This window comes from Trypanosoma brucei, chromosome 11 (genome assembly GCF_000210295.1).
Source record: "Trypanosoma brucei gambiense DAL972 chromosome 11, complete sequence".
Lineage (NCBI taxonomy): Eukaryota > Euglenozoa > Kinetoplastea > Trypanosomatida > Trypanosomatidae > Trypanosoma > Trypanosoma brucei.
This window is the reverse complement of record NC_026744.1, coordinates 3820817-3837479: the sequence shown is the minus strand read 5'-3', so window position 1 is coordinate 3837479 and position 16663 is coordinate 3820817. Positions and strand designations below refer to the sequence as shown.

The following is a 16663-nucleotide window of genomic DNA, read 5'->3' as shown; positions in this document are numbered from 1 at the left end:
AACTTCAGGAATAAAGAGACAGCACTACACGTACACCTGCACGAATACCCATCGACAAAGAAGTCAGTACAAACCTCCGTATTTGCAAATAAAGAACTGTTGACACACACAAAACAAACTGCTAACCCTCCGATGTCCAACTTATACGAAGTCCGCCAAGGATCTTCTTCACCATTCGTCTGATGAATCCCCTTCGTTTCAGTTTCCCGCAAAACCGTATCTCTGTCATTAGAAACTCCTTGTCCGCTTCCTTGGCGTGTTTCTGGGAAAGCCACTCCTGCTTCGTGCGGCTGTTGAGTGCAGCAACGTCCTCGACGGTGAGCTCCGATGCGGTTAGCAAATCAGTAGCCTCGGGATCTCTCTGGATCAAATCTGCAGTCCACTCCTCTGTAACACTGCGGTAAATGGTGTCATACTTGTGCAGCAAACCACTGAAAGAGTGGTAATCACTTACGGTTGCGTGAAGACTGGGGACACTCGCCGTTGGATCCTTCTCCCAAAGAATATCGTGATCGTAGTCGTTACCCCTCGTGCTTCCTACATATCCAGTCGTTCCATTTCCATCTTTCTTCACCCCAAGTATACCATCCCCCCATAGCATGTGCTCAGTCAGGTTTTCATTGACGATATATCCTCCTCCCTGCATTCCGTGTACCAACTGACATCCGCGTCCCTCCCCCCTCGTAAACCTAGGGTCGTTGTCGTCCACTGTTAGATGTTTCTTCAATGCTCCCTCCAGCCCGTCCTTCTCCTTGAAAATATCTTGCCAACCCTTCGTTGCCTCGGCATCACCAAAGGCCACAAAATGGGAAGAGTCAATCGCATCCCTCCCACCCTTGAAGCAGTCAGCCAATTCGCTTTTCGTAACTCCTTCACCTTGTTTACCTGCAATGCAGAAAAAGATATCACTCTCCTGCCTGTCAGATGGTTGGTGAAATACATTTATCATTTCTTCCAATCTCCCTGCAGCTATACCCGCTGACGCCGTGAGATTTAAACCCTGCTCCCTAATTTTCGGAAGTAAATCTATCATACCGGACACCTTCTTCACTGTATAGTTGAGGAAAAACGCCATCGTTCTGCAATCGACACTACCAGCCTTTTTTTCCCTCAGCACCTTGAGTTTCGCCAGTTTCACCATATTCTGTACATCTTCCAATTTTCCCTCAACCTCCTTCACCTTTTCTACCGTGTATCTGTGAACTGACTTCAGCGCCTTCGTTGCTGCACAAACCCCTTGAGCTACCTTCAACTTCAGCGCCGCCCTCTCGGCGTTTATATCACCGACGCTAACTCCCAATGCCACAACAAACAAAACTACTGTTGCACGCATGTCTAGAGAAATACAAATGACTGAAACGGTAGGCAAATGCATACATAATGTGGGTATGTGTAGCGCTGGCCGCTACCCCTCGTTTATGCGACAGTTATCACATGGGACGCAGGAAAACAAATTGTACAAAGTGGTTGCTGCAGTTTGCAAGCGGATTTGATTACAGCATGCGGCTCCGCGAGGTTGGGTGGGAGAGGATTGCCGGTTTTGTTTGCAGAGCTTTGACGCATTGGAAAGCAGCGTAGGAATAGGTTCTGCCTTCGATGTTGTGGACCCACACTCATTAACCTGGATATTACCCCCCGCACCGCAGCGAGAAACATCACACTACCATCAGTTAGCACTCAACCAAAAACAATAGATTACCTCTTGCGCCCCTCCCGCCGCAGTCACAAGGGGTGACACACAACCTTTTTGTCAGTCATCATAAAATATACACATTACCAAAGACAATCAAATAAACAGCTATTCGTACGCTTACAGTGTGCCTTTACATCCTGTTTGCCGATAAATGAACCTATGTCTTCAACTTACCTTTACCTTCCCATTGCTCACTCATACTGGCGAACCCAAACCACTTTGAGACTCCAGAAGATGAGTCCCTGTAGAGCACCCAACTATTTGTAATGAGATGTTCTCCACTTCTCGGTGTGTGTAGTAAATAAGAATTTGAATAAATACACACAAATATTGCATCCCCGTAGTAAAGATAAATATTTTGTTACTCATTCATGCGATATAACACTCCATCAATTTCTGTTCTCCTCCGTCTGAAAATATCGGCCTTTGCATCCGAGAAATCATTACCCTTTCCCCACGAAACTAGCATTATTAAAAATTAACGATTGAAAACCACATTCTTCCATCCTTTAATGAAAGAGGTTAAAGGGGGAGTTTCTGTCCAACTTTCCTTTTGCTTATTTATTCATATTCAACCACATTACAAAATATGTCATTGCCATCTGAGATCCGTACCAGACAAAACGCAACCATCACCTTATTCACACTCGATCCCATTTCAATTCCAACCATTCCTCTTCGCTTTACATCACCACTCCTTCTCTCCCAGACCCTACTTCGCTTCTTTCATAACTCTTTCCCATTCCACCTTTACACAAACAACACACAGGTAATTGTCTTCCTACTGCATCTCACAAGAAAGAGAGTTAGGACCACAAGTTATTGTTTCCTTCAACACTTTCCTGTCCTTTATCCTCGTAATCTATATAATTTAGGTCATATTTTTTTTGTTTATTTCGTACACGTGACTTGTATTCCACCCATGTTGGACACTCGACCAGCGCGCATATCCTTTACATTTCTCTCACCTGCAGTATAGCGTTACCGCAATTTTACGATAATACGTTTACTTCAAAAGTCGTTAGCAGCGGAGACTTCGTTGTGTTGTCTCTCCGTTAATTTACACATTCCCCCCCACGCCAATACAATATTTACTTTGACTCTTAAAAATGTGCAACGAGGTATTATGGCACAGAGCACTTACACATTCACTGACCGACAGAAGGTAACGATTTCTACATTAGGCACTGCCCCCCACACACACACACGCACACCGATAGTTTATTTATTTTTTAAATTCATTTGCTCATTGTTCGGTGACGCCAACGAACTATTTGTACCGACAGTTTAACGAAACAATTGTTTCCATGAAATATTGAAGAGAGAAAATGAAGGCACGACGAGAGGTTGCCCTCTGTGCTATGCCGGCCGCTGTGGAAAGTAACGAAACGAGAATAGGTGCAAACGGGAAGTTCTCTCATAAATATGCCTGAAAATTCTACCCCCATTATCATTAGACATTATTCAAGATGTCTTTTTTAATATGATTTTTTCTTCGTAGCGTCGGCGGCACTCCTTTTGGATTTCGGAAACGCAGCGAAAACAATAAGAGCAAAAGCAAGTGCTGAAAACGTAAAAGAATTCATTGAAAAAGATGTGGAGGAAGAGACGCAGTGGGTTAGCCAACGGTAACCAACGCAGCGATCCCCTTGCACCCAAAGTTGCTGTTCTCAATGAAAATAAACTTATGCACATGTTCTGTGCAGGTGTTTAAACGCAGCAAAATAATTGTAATCTCCAGTGCCTCCGCAGTATGATTTTCTTTTGAATTACCGCCACCTTCACATTCACGAGGAAGTGGGAAATCAAGCAGCTTGAAATGTCTTTCCACAAAACTACTCCCAATATTTTTTTTTGTGAACCATACGCGGACTTCGGTAGATAACAGAGCCATCCGGCACAACGTATCAATGTTGATGTTGCATGAATTCACACAATACCGCCATACCTTTACGCGCCTTACCTTCAGCGTCAACTGTCAGCGTGTCTGGGCAGACTATTCGCCACTGTGAAGACATGTATTGTGTTGGACATACTGCAAATAACTGAGATATGTAGTAACAAAAAACAGCAAGTTCCACGTAAGTTAATTTACGCACCTGAAAATGCATATTCCCCCCATGTCACTTAACGAAGCGCTAACATTTGGAGTTACAGCGGAGGAACACACGCCAAACCCGTTTGTTCTCACTAGCCACGATGCGGCTCCTTCCGGAAGGCCTATGACAGCTGTTGGTCCGAAATGAAGCGTTTTATCGATTTTTTTTAAATCAACAGAACCAACCCTCAATCCAACGTTATGTTTTTCCACTGTTTTTTTTCTTTTTGTCCTCGCCTTTGAGGCCTCCGCTTGGAAACGACGTTCAAAAGCATCATTTCTATTAATTCAAATTCCATTAACGGAGAATGCCCATAGAACCCCAAATTTCCACATATGACCTCAAGTGCAACTTTCACAAACGCAACTGCTTATGTGTCGTCCAGGAGCCGTAGACGCCTTGTGGATTACATTGCATTTGAATTTTTATGCGCCGGGAACCTGGAGTTTCGCACCTATAGTGTACCCGAATTTCCCAAGATTAATGCATCGGTGCAACTGACGGACCTTCCATGAGTACGTTGCTCATTTGGAGGCTTCATTGACAGTTATTACACACACACACACACTCACACACAACAGTGGCCTTTCCGCGCAGAGCTCACGACTATTATTATTATTATTATTGTTATCATTATTTTGGTACATGTGCCACGGGAGTTAAACCGCGAAACCCGCTTTCCCCTGCGCTCCAGTACCAAGCACCTTGTTACCACTATTGAGCGCCAACGAGAAGGAAGAAGCGGTCAAATTTCGGTTCGCCAGTTTTGGCAACGGTTTTACCTTAACCTTGTTTCTCTTACCGGAACACCATCTGTTGCAAGTGGCTACGTAGCCTCTTTTTCACCACTCCACTTCGTTAAATAAATTTTTCACGCCATTTATGAGGAACAGTGGAAGTCGATTGAAATTATCAGCGTGCCCACCACCGAAATTTGCTCCAATTCTGAATGGAGTTACACCACCGCGTGCGCGGTACAACTTGAAGACTTCTCCCATTGCACGATTTTGTACAGTGCACTGTTTTGTATGCTGCTGCTTCTGGCAGTCGGATTTTGTCTCCGTGATGTAAACTCAGATTTACAAGAGTAGATGCACATTTCTCCGCAGGTGATGTTAACGCAAGCACCATTAGTTCACTGGTAGCTATAAATGCTTTGGTCTGATCGTTTCTGGACGAAAGACAAAAAAAAAAAGAAAACGAGATGACACTAAAAGGAGGCACATGCTCCCTGTACCACCATCGTGAAGAAACAGTAACGCCAAAGATTCGCCACCTGCACAACCCAACTTGAAGGTCAGAACAGATAATAGTAATAACAACATTTAAAAATAACGGGGAATGCCTCAAATACGCGGTCCTTCTTTCCCTTACTCCTCTTCTTTGTTAGTCTGACTCTCCTTCTTTTCCTTTTTCTTTTCCGTATTTTCTTCCTGACATTCCCTTTCTTCCTTCTCTCCCTTCCCCACCTTTTTCTTCTTTTCATGTTCATACCAGCGTCTATTACCCAGAAGCTTCATTCTGCACTTCCCGTCGCACAGCGGGAGTGTAAGTAATTGCAGCACACGCCTGTGCTAGCCGGTCTGATGGCCACTTGGGTTCATTAACAAAGCATTCCTGTTTGTATGTTGTCGTTGGCTTGGAAGCCCACTGACAACGGCTCTTGAACACGTAGTGTTTCCCCCCTTTGCGTGCTTTATTTGTTCCGACACTTTGCTCTTCTCGAGTGCACTCCAAAATGTTACCATCATTGATGCAGTATTCAGTCACAACATCATCATTGATGTGCACAGGAATGCCTTCGACAAGTTTCTCAGTACCCACCTCCTCACAGTATGCATCGAATGTCCACACCCCTCCAGTGAAATTACCATTCCATATGCGAAGTTCTACTGTTTTCTTCCTGTGCAGCGGGTACAGATAGTTTCGACTGTCGTACTCTCCAACTTGAATACCGTCAGGATTTACGAAAAGTATGCCATCTGCTTCTGGATTTTCCTTCTTGCACATCTCCATATCCTTTACAGGGTACCAGGGAAGCAGCTGCACAGCACCTTCCCTCAATTCACCAAGTTTCTCCTTCAACAAATCCACACGTTCATTTACCAGCATTTCGGATCCTTTCATGCCACCCAACAGGAGTAAGTCGGATACGTGCAGTTTATTTGCGGCAAAAGTGGCCTCGAATATGAAGGCCAATCCGCCCGTTGCAGTTGTCTCTTTGAGTAGGTGCGTTAGTGCAGTTGGGCTATCATTAAGTTGAAATAGTATATTATATGCTGGAAGGTGCAAATAAATAGCATCTTTGTAACCAATGAGTGACACCTTATCGCCTTTGATCCATGGAATGATCATATAGCTTCGGAACGCGTGCGCCTGACGCGCGAATATGGTATACTCTAACAGGTAATTAGGTTCCGAGAAGGGAAAGGAAGCAGACTCAGCAAGGCCTAACACTCTACTTTGCGCCGCCAATACCTCTGTCACCATTGATGGGTTGCACACCAGTGGGCAGTTGGGCATTAGCGCAACCTCCTTTAGCGTAATAGTTGATTCCTTCACAATGTTCACATCATTCAGTTGTCGCATTGCTTCAGCAACCGTTTCGTCGAGATCCTTCCCGCGACATTCCACTACAACGGCATTTCCACCATTGAGGTGACACGCACAGAACTCGTAGCTCTCTGGATGCAGCTTCCGCTGCTGCGGATCTTCATAATCCACGCCTTCCTTTGCATTGTCCAACTCACTGTCCAATAAAACCACAACATCCAGCTTGAGTCCGTGTTTCTGCAACACAGACTGTACGTAGTAGGGGTCGTACTTATTCTGTGACACAATGTCATCAATGACTATACCTTCATATGAATTCTTACTGGCCAAAAGCTCCACCACCGGCGCCACGAATGCCTCTGGCGAAACGCTACCGGCATCTTCACTAGGTTTCAGGGAGACGTACCGATAGTTGCGTACCTTTGCTATTTGTCGGGCAACAGTTGTTTTCCCTACGCACCTGTAACCGAGCACCACCACCACCACAATGTGCTGTTTCCTATATGATGGCGCGGGAACGGCGGGCATTGCGTTCACGTGTCCACCAAGATAAGCCTGACCTCGCGCTCGCCCCTGGTGGAACGCCTGACCGGGTGGCGCACTATGTTGCATGGGATGTATATGAGCAGCTGGATGGTTGTAGCCGTGATTCATCATAGACCGTGGCATTCCCATATTTTGCACACTTTGCATTTGGTGCATGGGTATGTGCTGAGGATAGTAACCGCTGAAATTGTGAAACCGGGGGTCTTGGTGCCCGTGACGACCATGCGGGTCCATGCCGTGGTCCATATTGTGATCAGGAACATTCCATGGAGGAGCGTTAGGGTTTAGTGACATTAGAAAGTAACAGGAAGTAAGAGAACAAGAAAGGTCCCTTCCCTTTGAGATCTCCTCTAATCACTTCCACTATTTAAAAGGTGGGATAGTTTCTACTCCAGGCACTTGATATCGCTTCCTCTATTTTTTTTGATATTCTTTCCCTTGCGCAGTTGTACCGTTCCCACTTTTCTGTTATTTGTGCACAATCCTTTCACACTGCCACCACAGAAGGTAGCTGTTGCTATTACACGTTATTATATATATATATATATATATATATGTATACGCCAACCCTGGAGCTAAGGATATATGTTATCTTTACCTCTCTCCTACTTGTCCGGGCACAATATTTTTATTTCACGAAATACTTCTGACGCGCGGCTGCAGAAGAAATATAGCGTTCTTTTATATATTTTTCCCTCTCCACCTTCCTGAGCCCCTTTTCACTACTAATTAATTGATTGTTGGCGATGTAATAACGAGGTATTCGTAATACGGTGCAGCCTCACCAGCAATGCGTCCCGTGTATCGCTAAGGGCCACAAAAATAAAAAATAAAAGAGGAGTGCCGGGTACCTTCAACTAGGATAAGCTTCTGTTATGAGTTATAAGACGAAGTTAAGAACGTTTTTTTTTTTTTAAGCAAGACAAGAGGAGAAAGAAGTAGGGAAGCCAAGTGTATTACGTGGGTATTGAGAAATGCACGCAGCCGTCGGTATCAAAACCGTAACCACTCATACAAGTATACGATAGAAACATTGATAATATTCGTTAGATGTTTTTTTTTTGTTAGCGATCACACGTCCACAACCAGCGAAGGTGTGTTTATCCACTTGTATACCCCACATATTGGCGGTTAACTCCTTCACACATTTCTGTAAAAGGGAACTTTCTCGCACAAGCTCACGAGCTCGTCTAGATCAACGTGCATAAGTTCACAAATCCTGGTCACTATACTGTACTTATTTGGGGACGGTTTGTCATTGCGAGCATTCCGAAAGGTCCATCTTGTCTTCTCAGAAGGTGCATTTGGTGACGTTTTTTTCACGGATTCCTTTTCAGAAAGAGCCATTTCAATAATCATTCCGTTCTGCAAGCCATTTTCCTCAACCACTGATGCCGGTATTAATGCCGTAGCGCCAGGGTAAGCAACTTCTCTAAATCCGTTCTCTTCAATGAAGTCGTCTGTAACAAAAAGGTCAAACGTCCAAACACCATTTTCCACCCTTCCGTTGGCTAGACGAAAGTCGACAGTGCACAAATGCACGGGCTTCCATTTGATTAGAAACTTGTCGGACCCAAATCTGTACGAGCCATTGTGCTGGAATATTAAACCATCAACTGGAAGCTCAGTTCTCCTCTTCATCTCCTCCACCAGAGTTCGTATCTTGTTTATGGGCACGTAATCCTTCATTGCAATAACCTGACCCTGTGGTTTCATATCTCCAAAGTATTCTCGCAATACCTTTAGTCGCTGCTCGAACTGCATCCGCCTTCCATCCAGACCCCAGAAGTAAATAAAGTCAATAATGTACAATGTTGGCTTCTTCTCGTGCACAACAACCTCCGTGTCGAGAAGAAAATCTGCTGGGAGTTCACATGATTTATCATTCATCCATTTCTTAAGTTCCGTGTAGGGTTTTGGGGCCATCTCTACACCTTCGAAGAGATCATTGAGCTCGTAGCAATGCGTAAAAGCTGAGGGAAAGCCAATGTAACCACGCGTCTTATGCTTCATCACTAGGAATCGTAAGCCGTCTGCCTTTAGTGTCACATGCATTGTTGTGAGCTGTGACCGGAGTCTCTTATTGGCGAAGGAAAAATATTCCTTATCCAAATGAGCCCCCACGTTGGAGAGTGGAGCGCTGTCACGGCGGCCGCGGAGGTTTCCAACGACGGTGTGCACATCGTTTGCGAGCTCCATATATAGCTCATAGTCTTCAACCAATACCGTCCCTTCCACCTCTCGCCGTGCTTCGCGAGGAAGTTGAAGGTTGAAAAGATCTGGAGGAAGTTGATTCGCAATGGTTGTCTTGATCTCATTGAACACATCATCGATTGTCATGTCACTTTCCACACGGATGGTTTTGAGGCACTGAATCGGGGCATATACGGTATTGGCAGTGATTGCCTGTGCCTTTTGTTCCACAGCCCGCCACCGCTGGTTACCACCTTTATTGTCACCACGCTCCTCCGCCCGTTTCGCTGCAAGTCCTTGATCGATTGCCAGCATGAAAACAAACGGAACCGGAAGTCCTACCGACCGCAGCGCTGACTGCACGTAGAACGCTTCAAACTCGGTGTTTGCAATGAATCGATCCAGCACGACGCCATTGTAAACCCTTTCCTTACCATCGCCAAAGTGTTCATTCAATATTTTGCGCAACTCTACAAATGGTTGCTTTCCACTCTTGTATATGTCACCAGAGGACAGGTAGAGTAAATTATATGTTTTGGAAAGAAGCGTGGACTGAGTACTTTTTCCCGCACCCCGGCACCCGAACATAAGAAAGACAACAGGTGACTCAAACGCCGTAACATTTTCGGACTGCTTACAACGTAGGAAAGTGGGAACATACTCCGGTGCGTCTGATCTCAGTTCAGATGCGACATCAGTAGCTGACATGTGACAGAGCGATCCGCTTGTATGAGCAGTAGGTTGCGATGCAATGCCTCACTAATATCGTTATGTGTCGTGCAATTCTACGGCTGATCTACCGCCTACCTTCACTTTCCGGCGTGGCTCCCTTCCCTCCCCGCTTTTCGATCCTGCGATGTGGTCCCGAGAATGTCGGCTTTTGCAAAGGTGCGAAAATAGAGGAGGTTATTTTATTCTCAAAGGAGAGCACAGCTGCGCAACAAAAAGGAAAATCGAAAAAGGGAAAGGAAGAGGAAGAGGAAGGAGGAAGGAAGGTCACAAAGAAATTTGTTTCTAACTCGTGTACACATGAACATACACAATGAGTCTGCGGGCAAAGGAATGGATTCGTAAGCCACAAAGTCTAACCTGATAACAGCGTGGTAAATGCGCCACGTCTTGTTTATCATGCAGCACTATCAAAAAAAAAACGCGGTGAAAAAATGTTTCTTTTTTTTTTTCTACTTTTTCTTGCCTGTTAGCTTAGTGCCGCTTCTGGTTAAACTACTTGGTGCACCTAGCACCGCATTATCGTGATGCTACTCGTCAATGATATTTGCAAAGCCTCCATTTTGTAACCCCTCTGCATACGTGAACCGCCGCGGGGTGCGCCAATCCTTACCATAACATTCCTCCACGTAAGATTCCGGAGGAACAAGAAACCCCACCGTATTTGTAGGATCAGATGAAGACGCCATGGTGTCGCAGAACGACATGTGTTTCATGGCCGCACGGAATGGCGCATGCCTGTAACGATACATGCCGTGACGGCGCGCGGCAGAGGATTCATAATATGTTGCCGTCCACACAAACGGGCCGAACTCTGCTACAATTTTGTCATCCTGTGGGAGCGGTTGATAATACACGTTCAAGTCTATTGGCACTTGCGTTTCACTGTGGAGGAAACGCAACTCGAGACCTTTTTCCACCGTACCACATACATCGAAAAGAACAAAACGCCCACCAAGGGCGGCATGTGACAATAAACCCACGACAGCCTTCTGTGGATCACCTAAGTCCTGAAGGTCTTCGTAGAATACACCTACGTCGATATCAACATCATGCGGAATAAAATAACCCTCACGGTGAGCTGCAAGCGCCGTGCCACAGCAAAGGAAGAAGGGTAATTTTATGGTATTGGCTAAATCACGAAACTCGAGGAGCGTCCGCTGAAACGACAATTGTCGCTCTTCATCCACGGAATGGACATTGCCACCCCTCAGACGCATCAAAAACGAATTTGCACTTTCCCCCACCAAACACTTGTCACTTGTTGTACAACTCTTCTGAAACTCACATTGCCGGTCGAGAAGTTCGATAGCACCTTCCATCTCACGATCAGTTAAAGCCCATGATGGATCACGGAACGCCTGCCAACATTGTTGAAGGTATGCATCCTCAGGTTGCGATTGTGTCGTTTTTGCTGCATTCTGCATCATCCCGAGCCACTCGTTAAGAGCGGCCCTGCGACTCTCGCATACTGTGGCGCCAAGTGCCCTACCACTCCATCCTGAAGGCTGTCGATCTCTAAAATGAAGCGATGCTGGCGTAGCAGTCGCGGCTTTATCGCTGCTAAGGTAATTGAAACAACTAACGTGGGAGGCAGAATGAATATCGTTGCGAATGTTTTTGTCGTCACAAATATCCGCACTAGTTGTCTCAGTTGCATCTTGATACTGCGTCACTGCGCTGCTGCATATTGTGCATGGGTGTCTGTGAATATGCGGTCGGAAGGAGGGCATGGAACCAAGCAGAACACGGCAGCCGCGCCAGCCATAACTCATCGGAAATTTGTCTATTCCACGCCTGCACCCTACCTCCGCCAACGATTATTGTATTAATCGCTTCACCCCTTGTGTGGTGAATTTGTTTTGTACTTCTGCCGTATGAAATCACAAATACAGTACAAATACGTTTGGAAATATAACGTGTTTACAAAGTAGAAAAACGGAAGAGTGTCACATCGCGCTGGTGAGATGATGTTTGGCACAGGGAGGAGGAAATGGGCGCAGTCCGAACGAATAATTGCGTTCCCTTTTTTTAAAAAAAAAGTTACTAGAGCCAACCAGAGTATGAGTCGAAATAGTACCGCTACTGTGGCTTTTCCCCCCTTCGACAACACATTATTATTGATGAACAAAACCATTAAAACATCAGCGTCAATGCCTGAGTAACAAAACGTCAAAACAAACCACATTCTTCATGCACAAGCGCAACAATATTTGCTACGCGGTCCAATTGCGTGTATGCGGCCCTCGCAATAGCCTTCCGGGAACGAAGGTCGAGAGAAAAAAGTCCCCGAAGCAGCGGAGCCGGTACAAGCATTTCCTTCCCGCGTAGTGAGTTCCGCGGGGAACTTTGATTAAGGCTGAGAAACATGCGTGGTGTCAGCCCCGCCTCACAAGGAAGGTCTATCTGTAAACGACGTGTAACCCACAACGCAGTGCGGTTAGCCTGTTCGCCGATGGGCACGATAAAGCCAATTTCACCGTAGTTACTTACGTACAGAGTCACGCTGGAATTTCCCGCAGTTGAGCGGAAGCGAAGGGATTTCACAAGACTACCGCTGGGTAGCCGGTACTCACCATCAAGTGAGAGAACCGACTCGAGGACTTTGGGGTGCGTGCCTGCATCCGTTTCCTGCACGCGTGGAGTGTATCCCATTATTAGCACGTTACGCTCATCGTCGGAACAAAGAATACCGAACGCACGGTCGTGGTACATCATGTCACAGTGGACAACGGACACCGCACTACGGTCCCTACCCAACACAGTTAAAGTGTGGTTCTCCTCGTTAAAGCGTGCCATCGAGCAAGAACGGCAAAGATCACCATAAATAATATAGTTTCGGAAGACAGATAACCTCGTTGCGTACATTCCCGCGTACAGGAAGGCACTCACCACCAATTTCTTTGTTTCCCAATCGTAGCGAAATATTTTGATCGTTCCACCCACTGCGACTGCAATTTGGGAACAGATTCCCGCTACCGCAGTTGCCGGACCATTCAGTGGTTCGGAGTGAAGTTGTACAATAGAGCGCCTTCCCTTAATGTTCCTGGACGCCAACAAAATGATGCGGCCTCTGCACGTAACATCCTCCCCCAAGGGAAATGCAGTGCATACGACACATACGGGTGCCGTAGCTGACCCGTCTGCGTTTGCGTCTTGGTGTATCTCAACCATTTGTGCGCCCAGTACCTTCTCATTTTCGTCAAGCATTAACTTATCTGTACAGTCCCATCCCTTCTTAAATGTCGAGTGGAGGCGTACTTCAAACCTTTCTGTCAAAGGTACCCGCACACCAGTGCCTGGCTTAATGGCCGGCATGTTGCAAACGGGTGCCTCCGTTGTTACACTCTGAACAGTGTTCGAATCTTCATCGTACTGAATCTTCAGTTGTACGTCAAAAGATGCACGCTGAGGACGAAATGGTACTTTTTTTGAAGTTACGACGAAACAGCTTCTCCCTGGGGGGTCGTACACAATGAAATGCGGTGTTGCGCCAATGTGGATACGTCGCCTCAGCCACCCATTTCCACCTGGACTGCAATAGGTATTCATAACGGCGAAATCAACAAATCCCTCACAACAGTAAATGAAACCCCCAGACATAGATGTAAATGGAACGAAGCCGCGTACGGGTCCAGGGGCCTGGTGACGATACGCTACGAGTTGACGGGTACGGTTGTCCCACATGAGAAACAATGGATGTTGTCCGCAGACATATGCTCCAGATTGGCCCGCCACAGCTGCAAATGGTATAATGCGCCGGCTGCAGTGTCGCACCGACTGCGTGTCGTTCTCTATCATGGTACGCTCACTTTGCAGGCGCATCTTTTTCGCCTCAATAGATTCGATAACTTCACGGACGGCTTTCGTATCAAGAAAGTGGTGAAACTTCTTGATTAGGCGGAGTGGACCAAACTTATCAGGCCCCACAACGTGATATACAGCCAACTCACCCGTACTAAGTACAACCAGAAGGGCGGTTGCCACGATCCCACCAGGATCGGTAGCGGATTCTTCTAGTAAGTTCAACACCTCCACGTGTGTCACGTGGGGAAGATCGTCACTGGCAGATGGTTCCTTTGTTGCCTCAGCAACTGGTTCCTCCGAAACAGTGTACGGAGGCAACGTACCCATCTGAGGGATTATCCATTGTATACTTCCTGTTTCCGCATCTTGAATCATCATTGTGAGACTTGACATAAACATAATGATGGACTTGGGCTCCCTCCAGAGTGTAAAAGCCACGACACCTGCAGCGAATTCCTTCCTCTGCGGCGCTCCTCCCATCTCTGAAAGCGTGAACTGCAACAACACTCCACCGTCTAGGAGAACAAATAAAGCTTGCAACTCAGGGGCAAGACATGCAGATTTAACCTGCCTGTTCTCATCCAAATCCCGTTCACCGGAAAAGGAGAAGCGGTGGAGTAATTTTCGTCCATTAGACGATATAATTCGACCCTCTTTTTCCGTCAGCTGAAGCAAGGCACCCAACCACGGAACCCCCGCCGCAAAAACAGTACGACAATTAGCAATGAACTCCGAATGCCGTTCTTGCTGTACCGACTCCCCCCGAACAGTGAACGGAATGGTAAAAGAAAGGCCGGTCAGTAAAAGTCGTGAGGGCGGTCCCGCGACGTTCTGAGCTGCCCCTTCCCTATCATCTCCCTCTGTTCGCAGCCGTTTGGGGTTACGCGGTAGCTCCAAAAAGAAAGCTGACACAGCGTTGACTTTCTCACGACGAACAACCGCATTTCGTATCGACTGACGCAGCACATATATGCAACCAGAACTGCCCTGTCCTGCACACACTGCTAAATCCATCACTGCACGACAATCCATGGGAGACAGATTTGGCATAGGATCCAGCGAAGTCATTCCAGCAAGCTCAGCAAACGGCGTCTCCTCAAGCCACGAGCCACCCGCTTCGGAGCGAGGTGTTGTGTTGGATCCCCCGTCAGGTAAGGCGCTGCAGTCGACAACATCAACATCCCTAATTGAACCTATCGCCTCCATACTCTCCACAACTTGGAAACGACTTTCCATGCTGCTGCCTTGTGGGCGAACGGTTGCTATACAAGAGTCACTTACCGCGGAACCCAGAAACATTAGACGTTCACTTATTGGAGTTATGCTCGAGCAGTAGCACCCGGATGTCAATACGGCAATGCGTATGTCGTGAATGTTGGATCCCTGAGAGAGGAACTGAAGCATCAGAACGACACCATCGTCCTCTGACACAGCAACAGCTTGTAACGACCCTTCATCATCCTTACCCTCTAATGTGGCCGCCACACAATTAGCCAACGAAAGGTTCACTCGGAATAATGCGGTTGAAGACTCCAGTTTTTTGTCACACCAGTTTATCTTACCATAAGAGACAGCAGACGACTTGGAACTGGTGCACTCTTCCTTCCCTGTTTCGTTCCAGTAGGCACCATAACCTCGCCTCGTTGTGATGTGCATAATCGTGTTAACGCCGAAGCAAATTACACCCGACATGGCCTGTGAGATAGAGCCCACCGGTAACATGTGAGTTACGTTGTAAGGGACACCATCAACCTCCCCAACGAGTAATAGCTTCGGGAGGGCACTCGCCGTACCGGAGATCTGCACCCAAGTAACTTGCTGAGAAAGCATATTCGACTCAACCGCTTTTGTACGCCACTCCACGAGTTTCACCCGCCCGGCCCATGTTGGCTTCCGCTCACACAATATGGCTAACAGAGGTTCACCGAGGGTACCGATAAACTGCACATCGCGTACATAGCGAATCGAACTCTTCAGAACCTTTGAAAGGGTGAACATGGAAATAGCGCCAATACGTAGAAGCACACTTGATGATCCGACGACCTTTGAGCTGTTTTCCTCAGGTGACGCGCCTCCACATGCGGCGTCACTCGACTCTGCCACCTTATTTTCTTTAGTTTCCTCATCGTAATCCCCCTCGTCACCCCAGTCATCTGCAACGCCCAATGCGGAAGGGGTGGCACCCGGGATATTTGGTTCCTCAGCATTGTCGGGCTGCTGTGCCTCGGATTTCAAGGCGCCCTCGGATGTCATTGGCCCCAACAGCGGAAGAAGGAATAAGTGCCGTCGCCGAGCCAACACAATCACAAACCTTCCAGTGGGATCTGCTCGCATGATAGGTTCCAGAGGTGTCATGTCGCGTGAAACCTCACGGTCATCCAACTGTACAAGCAACACTGTACGGAGACGCATCGACAGCAGGTCGTACTGGACAAATGATACATGAAAATCGTCAAAGCACATCACAAGAACATCCACACTAAACCCAGTCGGCCTGCATACTGCAACACATGCAGGCGGGGCATTCAATTGTATCCCTGTGACATATAAGAGTCGCTTCTCACCAGATGGCAGATCCTGTGGTACACGCCACAATTCTACGTGATTCTTCTTGAAAATAAACAATTCCCTAACATTGTCCGGTAAACCTTCAGAGAATCGTCCCGATACGGAGTGTGTGACTGCAGACGCGGGTAACGACGGCGCCACAGTTGCATGCAGCATTGTGGTTCAACACAGGTAATGGGGAGGAAGGACTATCGGTTTCTTTTCGGTTAAAATGACTACCGTACGATTTTTTGTAAAAAAAAAGGGACCAAAATTTAAATATGAAGACCAATCAAAGGAAATGTGAGAACGGCACTTGTGCACCACAGGTAAATCAGTAATTGTATTCAAGTACGAAAGGTACGTCGATGCCCGCCCCTAAGCAGAAAAGGAAGAAAAAAAAAAGAAGTTCAGAAGGGAACCAATGCGATACGATGGTCAGCAGGGAGGGCAGAGGCCATATGCGAGCTCTGCACATAAAAAAACAATAACCGTG

General features: G+C 46.8%; 7 protein-coding genes across 7 annotated transcripts; 2 read left to right on the top strand and 5 right to left on the bottom strand.

Annotated features, from left to right (window-relative positions):
* Nucleotides 1–121: 121 nt before the first annotated feature.
* TbgDal_XI16350 (procyclin-associated gene 2-like protein,putative) lies at nucleotides 122–1375 on the bottom strand (the record flags this gene model as incomplete). The annotated part of the gene is made up of 1 exon (XM_011782478.1): nucleotides 122–1375. One exon carries the CDS (start codon nucleotides 1373–1375, stop codon nucleotides 122–124), a length of 1254 nt encoding a protein of 417 aa, XP_011780780.1.
* A 907-nt stretch (nucleotides 1376–2282) lies between these two features.
* Nucleotides 2283–2672, top strand: TbgDal_XI16340 (hypothetical protein, unlikely; the record flags this gene model as incomplete). The annotated part of the gene is made up of 1 exon (XM_011782477.1): nucleotides 2283–2672. One exon carries the CDS (start codon nucleotides 2283–2285, stop codon nucleotides 2670–2672), a length of 390 nt encoding a protein of 129 aa, XP_011780779.1.
* A 2623-nt stretch (nucleotides 2673–5295) lies between these two features.
* TbgDal_XI16330 (hypothetical protein, conserved) lies at nucleotides 5296–7185 on the bottom strand (the record flags this gene model as incomplete). Its single annotated transcript, XM_011782476.1, has 1 exon — nucleotides 5296–7185. One exon carries the CDS (start codon nucleotides 7183–7185, stop codon nucleotides 5296–5298), a length of 1890 nt encoding a protein of 629 aa, XP_011780778.1.
* Nucleotides 7186–8031: 846 nt separating this feature from the next.
* TbgDal_XI16320 (RNA guanylyltransferase) lies at nucleotides 8032–9792 on the bottom strand (the record flags this gene model as incomplete). The annotated part of the gene is made up of 1 exon (XM_011782475.1): nucleotides 8032–9792. The coding sequence occupies one exon, from the start codon at nucleotides 9790–9792 to the stop codon at nucleotides 8032–8034; it is 1761 nt and encodes a 586-aa protein (XP_011780777.1).
* Nucleotides 9793–9830: 38 nt separating this feature from the next.
* TbgDal_XI16310 (hypothetical protein, unlikely) lies at nucleotides 9831–10130 on the top strand (the record flags this gene model as incomplete). Its single annotated transcript, XM_011782474.1, has 1 exon — nucleotides 9831–10130. One exon carries the CDS (start codon nucleotides 9831–9833, stop codon nucleotides 10128–10130), a length of 300 nt encoding a protein of 99 aa, XP_011780776.1.
* A 213-nt stretch (nucleotides 10131–10343) lies between these two features.
* Nucleotides 10344–11588, bottom strand: TbgDal_XI16300 (hypothetical protein, conserved; the record flags this gene model as incomplete). Its single annotated transcript, XM_011782473.1, has 1 exon — nucleotides 10344–11588. The coding sequence occupies one exon, from the start codon at nucleotides 11586–11588 to the stop codon at nucleotides 10344–10346; it is 1245 nt and encodes a 414-aa protein (XP_011780775.1).
* A 397-nt stretch (nucleotides 11589–11985) lies between these two features.
* TbgDal_XI16290 (cleavage and polyadenylation specificity factor-like protein, putative) lies at nucleotides 11986–16344 on the bottom strand (the record flags this gene model as incomplete). Its single annotated transcript, XM_011782472.1, has 1 exon — nucleotides 11986–16344. The coding sequence occupies one exon, from the start codon at nucleotides 16342–16344 to the stop codon at nucleotides 11986–11988; it is 4359 nt and encodes a 1452-aa protein (XP_011780774.1).
* Between the last annotated feature and the right edge of the window lie 319 nt (nucleotides 16345–16663).